This window comes from Thamnophis sirtalis, unplaced genomic scaffold, assembly GCF_051295495.1.
Source record: "Thamnophis sirtalis isolate CommonGarterSnake01/CBP01778 unplaced genomic scaffold, rThaSir2_p1.2 scaffold_5, whole genome shotgun sequence".
Taxonomy (NCBI): Eukaryota; Metazoa; Chordata; class Lepidosauria; order Squamata; family Natricidae; genus Thamnophis; species Thamnophis sirtalis.
In genome coordinates, this window is record NW_028261385.1 from 105,916,594 (window position 1) to 105,923,500 (window position 6,907).

The window sequence follows — 6,907 nt, forward strand, 5'->3', positions numbered from 1 at the left end:
AAATCAGCCAAGGGTCTCTTTAGACCTATTTTACCATCACTGTTCAACTCATCTCTGAAGATTATTTTGTCTTAATCTCCATTGGGTATGAAAGAAGGCAATAACACAATACATAGATACCTAATATGCTCCTTTGGCTTCAGAAATGCTGCACATAGTTGAATCAAAGAGGTTTAGTCGCAAGAGGTGGACTCAGTAGCACATTACCCACAACAGAATCATTTTATCCATTTCTTTTAATCATTACTAATCTGGGTAAGTAAAGAAAAAGCTACTATTGTTTTTTTCATAGCTGAAAATTATAGAGGAAGCAATTTTTTTAAGGTGCAGATATTTATTGTAATCCAAGACTGGCTAGAGATAATAATTTGAAAATTTGTAATATAAGGATTTTCTAAGAAGCCATTACTAAAACTGTACTAAACTAGCATTCCCTTCCCTCTCTAATATTTCCCAGATCTATTGGACGACATTTTTCTCCTGACCATGGTGAGTGAGGATGGTGAATCTTGTAATTCAACACAACAGAATAGCACTAGGTTTGATTAGTGTCTTGTCACTTGTACATTCAAGTTGTATTTATTTTATGTAGGAAAAATGGGATGGGGGGGTTAATCCTTATGTAATGGAACTATTTTAAGTCTGCAACAGATTGGGGAGTATTCCATTCATGCTGGTCCAATGTTGTTGGAAGCTGATGCACAAAGGCCTTTGATTCCCAATTTGTTAGTAATACAAAAAAGGAAGCATTTTCTGATGCTAATGATGACAGCAATATGAAAACGATGATAGTGGTAATAAATATTTTAAATATGTAAAGTAAGCAAGCAAGTAAGTAAACAAGTAAGTAAGTAGGGGAGTGTATTTGTGAATTGAACACTTGATCTAACTTTAGGTAAACACATTTCAGGAAGCCAAATTGCTCAATTTTTTGAAGTTATTCCTAAAGATAGATAATGGGGCTCTAATGAAAAGCAAAGTTGCTTTCCAGTGCTGATATATTGGGGACTTTGACTAGGAATTCTGCAAATTGTGCTCCTACCACATTTGGAGAGCACAAAAATAAGAAATGCTATCTTTGATATTGTCTAGGAATTGCATTCTCCTGATGCCAAGATTGATGCCTAAATTTCTGCTTGCTTTCAATTGCAAATTTGTCATACCTGATAAGGTATTCTCTCTTATGTATTATTATTTATATTATTTACAATATATAAAATATTACATTTGCATTAAAATATTGCAATATTGGTTATATTGTTATTCTAATTTATTATTAAATTAGTTTAGGCTGCTTCCTCATTAGGAAATTAAAGCACTTCATCAGCCCAACATCACTGAAGTGATGTAGGGCCAGTCCTGATTACTTTTAGATTGGCACAACAGTTGGATGATTCTAGAAAATGACAAAAGTTACTATTGTGGGAATGGCCACAGTTTCACCATGTCTCTCAACTTTCTGATCATACTTGCTTAGAAGGAACTTCACAGTTTATCTGTGATACTTCAGCTGAATGTATTCACATGACCCTTACAAGTTGTCTTTAAGGATCTTACTAATTTTGGCTAATAATAATTCAGATATTTGTATAATCACTTTGCTACAAGTGTATTTTATTTTGGCTCCACTTTGTCTCCTTTTAAAACTTTATGCCTTATGCACTCAATTTATGCCTTATTTTTATTAGTAATTTGAATTACATTCTTGCAAAATATCACTCTGAGCTCATTGTGATGAAGAATCTAATTTATGAATTTAATATACAGATAAATAGAATGACAAAAACTGAAATCCATGAAATTTTGTAACAATATACTGCTGGGTAGGAATTATTCCAGTAATATTTGCAGGAATGAAGAAAACCAGAGTTGCTGAAAAAAATCTTACTTCTTTGGCTTTAATATAAGTGAACAAATGCAGTAAATTCTAATAGGATCTCTCATTGATTAATATACTTGCTAAGATAAGCCATTGTATTTTACAGGAGAAGCTGTTTCTTCCATTGCAGTGGAGGAAGAGATGGCGAATCAAACAACAGTGACAGAATTTTTCTTCGTGGGTCTTACCAGTGACCTGAAGACCCGCTTTGTTCTCTTTGGGATGTTTGTGATTGTCTACAGCATCACATTAACAGGCAATGTGATCATCCTGATGCTCATTTGGCTGGATCCTCAACTCCACACCCCCATGTACTTCTTCTTAAGTAACCTCTCCTTTGTAGACATCTGCTACACAACTACTGTCATTCCTCAGTTATTAATCAACCTGTGGTCCCCAAAGAAGACCATTTCATTTGCTGGTTGTGGTGTTCAGATCTACTTTTTCTTTGGCCTGGCCATTACTGAGTGTATCCTCCTTGCAATCATGGCCTATGATCGCTTTGTGGCCATATGTTACCCTCTGCGCTACACCCTCATGATGAACCAGAAAGTCTGCATCAAGTTGGCTTTATCAGCCTGGCTCTTTGGCTTCCTCTTTGCAATGGTGCATGTAATCAATACTCTCCACATGCCTTATTGTGGCCCAAATGTCATTAACCACTTTTCCTGTGACATCGTGGTTCTGCTAAAACTTGTGTGTGCTGACACTCATATTAATGAAATCATTGTGTTTGTCATTGCTGTCCTCATTCTTTTGTGTCCCTTCTCCTTTATATTGATCACATATGTCCACATTCTAATAACCATCTTGAAGATTCGCTCCACACAAGGCCGGTCTAAAGCTTTCTCTACGTGTGCCTCCCACATGACTGTGGTAGCATTGTTTTATGGAACTGCTATGTTCATGTACATGAGACCTGGCGTAAGCCATTCACCAGACCAGGATAAAATGATCTCCTTGTTCTATAGCATTGTCACACCCATGTTCAATCCCATGATTTACAGTCTCAGGAACAAAGAAGTGAAAGGAGCCTTGGTGAAAGTGTTGCAGAGATGCAACGTCTGTCATGGGACTTAAAATTTTATTGGAGGTCAGAATGAAATGTTCACCTCAAATGTGGTCTAACTGGAAATGTGTTAGACTCAACGTGGTTGATGTTTTGTATTGATAACCTGGAGACTTATGTCGTCTTAACCATGCAATTGTATACCAGTGGATATTTAAGATCTTGCTACATTCAAGCCATGCGCAAAGAGAAAAATTGTAAAGATTTTGCAAGGGGCCTTTTCATTTTTGCACACCAGATGGGTAAGGCAGAATTTAACTGAAAGTTGTTTGCTTCCTCATCCATAATATTTGTCATATTAACAATGTTGACTTTTTACAAGTTTCATAATAGAAATTGTTTTTTTTATTGAAATATTCATTTAAGCTCTCTTTGCTGAAAAGATTTGCTCCAATTGTTATGAGAAGAATTGTGACTGGGCATGCTCTATCTTTACTTCTGACCTGTCATTTGTTAAATCCCAGTGTTTTTAGAGTAATGATTGATAAGAATGATTAGGATTTCATAGTGTATATATTTAAAACATCAAAATTAATATCATGTTCATTTAATTAACCAAGTAAGTTTGGACAAATTGCTCTCAAGTGAGTCTAACATGTTCTGTTTTGTTACGTTGATAAGATGAAATTATTTTTATATATTCCATGCTAAGGAGAAGTGTGGTATAACACTGCAATGAATGGTTAAATAAATATTTCCTTTGGGGAAAAAGTTTGTGGATTGTGTTTATTTCTCAAAATCATTCAAACTTTTATTTTGCCTTATTATATAGAGGAGACATTTGCAATTCCCATGTCACATCAACCCATAGCAACTGCAACTCATAGCAACTTCAATGGTGATTTTAATAGGCTAATTTCCACCATGGTTTGGATTCAGACTAAGCCCAAACTAGGCTCAGATTATTACACCCATCAAGACCAGGTTGTAATCATGACAGGGTTGTAAGTGAGAATCATGACAGAAATATGCAAGAACCATTTCCTAGGCAAAGAGGGGCAAACATTCTTTCAATCCTGGGAAACAAGATAATATTTAGAAGCAGCTCAGACAAACATTTTCTTGATTCACTGAGGTCTATAAAGAAGAGAAGGCACAGTACAAGCAGTCTTGCAGAATTTTGTTATAGCCTAGCTAGCTCAATAAACTTAGACTTAGATTTAGAATAACTTTACTGTCACTTTGAATATACACTAATTGGCATACATTAAAATGAAATTTCATTGCATGCAGCTCTCAAAGGGTCTCCACCTCTAATATACACTAAACAAAATAAATAAATACAAAATTATGCATATACCCACATATATGACATAGAGAAACAACACAGTCTAGTTTGATAGACGTATACATGTACATGGCAAGAGAAACGAATCTTGTGAGTTTACTAGACAGATCGCACAGGGAACAAAGCTGTTTCAGAATCTATTAGTCTTGCTAGAAATACTTTGAAATCTCCTCCCAGAGGGGAACAACCAAAATAGACCATGAAGTGGATGTGTAGGGTCTCTAACTCAAAGCATATGGCTCTTATAAGCAGGATTAGAAACACTTAGCCCTTATAAGCAGTATACTGAATGATAGGAAGCGAGCTTCCTATAATCTTCTTGGTTGTCCTTACCACTCTCTGTATCAACTTTCTCTCTGAAGCATTGCAGGGACCAGACCAAACAATGATGCAGTTTGTTAAAACAGTCCCAAGCATATAATAAATAAATAAAGTATTGCTCTAGACCAGTGTTTTTCAACCTTTTTTGTGCAAAGGCACACTTTTTTCATGAAAAAAATCATGAGGCACACCACCATTAGAAAATGTTAAAAAAAATTAACTCTGTGCCTATATTGACTATAGGCGGGTGTTTTTCCCACGGCACACCTTACACTATGTCATGGCACACTAGTGTGCCGCGGCACAGTGGTTGAAAAACACTGCTCTAGACTTCTATTGCTTTGTGCCTAAGGTAGAACTAGAACTCCCAGTCTCCCAGATTCTAGTCTGATTCCTTAGCCATTAGGGCAAACTGGTTCTCCAGTTTAACAAAAGCAATTCTCAATTTGATCCAAGGATGAGATGATAGTAGAAAAGGGCAAGAGTGTTTGATCATTGAACAAAGGGTGAGCTTTCACATAAGCAGCTGAATTCTTGATAAAGTATCCAACATATGAGTTCATATTTGGCCAATAAAACTCAGGGTGGAAAATCTGTTTGGATTGCATCACATCTTGATGTTTTCATCAGCTTTAACTATTTGCATATACTGATTCTGGGATATCAATTTACTCATTCTGCATATTCTTAGATTATTGCAGTGGAACAGGGATTGCTTATGGTCATGGATTGGGTTCTCATCAATGGTCGGTTTCAAAAAAATTTAGAACCTCTTCTGTAGGTGTGGCCTGCTTTGTGGGAGTGGCTTGCCAGCCATGTGACCAGGTGGGAGTGGCTTGCTGGCCATGTGACCGGGTGGGAATGTCTTGCCAGCCATGTGACTGGGTGGGCATGGCCAAACAGTTGGCTTTTCCAGCAAGCCAGTCTCACCTGAATAGAATAAAATATAGGATTGATTTGGTTGTTAATTTTAATTTAATTTTTAAATTTTTATTGCAAATATCAATTGGTTTTTTTGGATACTTTATTTAATGTCCCTTTTAAATTTTATGATATGTGTTTTATTTTATGTTGTATGCCACCCTGAGTCCTTGGGAGAAGGGCGGCATATAAATCCAATAAACCTCAAACCTCAAACTTGTAAAATGTGGTGAAACTCACTTAACAACGCTCTTGCTTAGCAACCAAAATGTTGGCTCAGGAACTCTGACATTGAAGTATGCAAGTCTTAAAGCTGTCAAGTTACAAGACTCTTGCATCCTAACCCTTTAGAAAAAAAACAACCCAGGAGTGTTCAAACTTGACAGCTTTAAGACTTGTGGACTTCAATTCCCAGAATTCCTCCTCTCGCTCTTCATCTTGATGATGTGCGGACGGGCAGGGGGAGGGAGCTGGAACCGGTTCTAAACGGCACTGTAGATTTGTGGAACCTCTTCTATAGAAGAGGTTAGAATTGACAGGGACCCACCCCTGGTTCTGACCCATATGTGTTATGATCAAAGCATCTTGCCAACAGTGAAGCAAAGTTGTTCGAAAGATAATTCCTTAAAATTCAAACATATCTAGATCACCAACCTGACAAGTATATTGCTCTAACAATGAGTTTGATTCTGAATCAGGTAATGAAAGTCAAGAAAAGGAATCAGGTGCATTCAGATCCCAAAACTCTGTTGTATTACAAAAGTGTACAGTTGCAATCGCCAACTGAGACACTAAATGCAAGATGACGAACTTCATATTGTCAAACCATGTGTGTGAGCAGTTGTGAGCTATCAACTACACAAATGGATCTCTCATAGGGAACATAAATATGTTCTTATATATTATCTTATCTTATGTAACTTACATTGCATGTGTCTCAAAATTATGTGTGGGATAAGAAATACATGATTCAGGGATATATTATTTAATATTGGTGATTCAATGTCCTGATGGACTTTTACATACGGGCCTTGAACGTGTATGTTCTTACCCCAAAAAGTTGGTCTACTTGAGTTAGGAATGAATATCATCTTCAAGAAGCAATTTTTTCCATGACAGGAAATAGTTTTCAATGTTCAAAACAAGATCCCATGCTTGGTTTGTTTTCTCTGCTGACAGTAACCTATGTGGCCAGTAACAGTGATGGAGCTGGCAGTGTTGGTGAGGCTTGGAGTTGGCTGTGGAAAATTAAATGGCAGCGTTTTCCTGGTAGTGCAACATTAATTAATAGGGATGGGGCCTTCTTATCCCATCAGTCACCTTCAGCAGTGAACATCCCCCCTCAGGGCCCCAGGTCATCTGACAAAGCCAGGTTGTGGAAGGTCCAAAGGGAGGGGGCAGTTCTTACCTCCGGTGGTAGAATATCCTA

General features: G+C 37.0%; 1 protein-coding gene across 1 annotated transcript; it reads left to right on the forward strand.

Moving 5' to 3' along the window:
* The first annotated feature begins 454 nt into the window (after positions 1–454).
* On the forward strand, positions 455–3,033 carry LOC148045525 (olfactory receptor 2A12-like). The gene is made up of 3 exons (XM_087715140.1): positions 455–489; positions 1,093–1,171; positions 1,986–3,033. The coding sequence occupies exon 3, from the start codon at positions 2,021–2,023 to the stop codon at positions 2,957–2,959; it is 939 nt and encodes a 312-aa protein (XP_087571266.1). The 5' UTR covers positions 455–489; positions 1,093–1,171; positions 1,986–2,020; the 3' UTR covers positions 2,960–3,033.
* The last annotated feature ends 3,874 nt before the right edge of the window (positions 3,034–6,907 follow it).

What these genes read in the sequence shown, in the direction of transcription:
- LOC148045525 (XM_087715140.1), top strand. Translation starts at nt 2,021, where the DNA reads ATGGCGAATCAAACAACAGTGACAGAATTTTTCTTCGTGGGTCTTACC.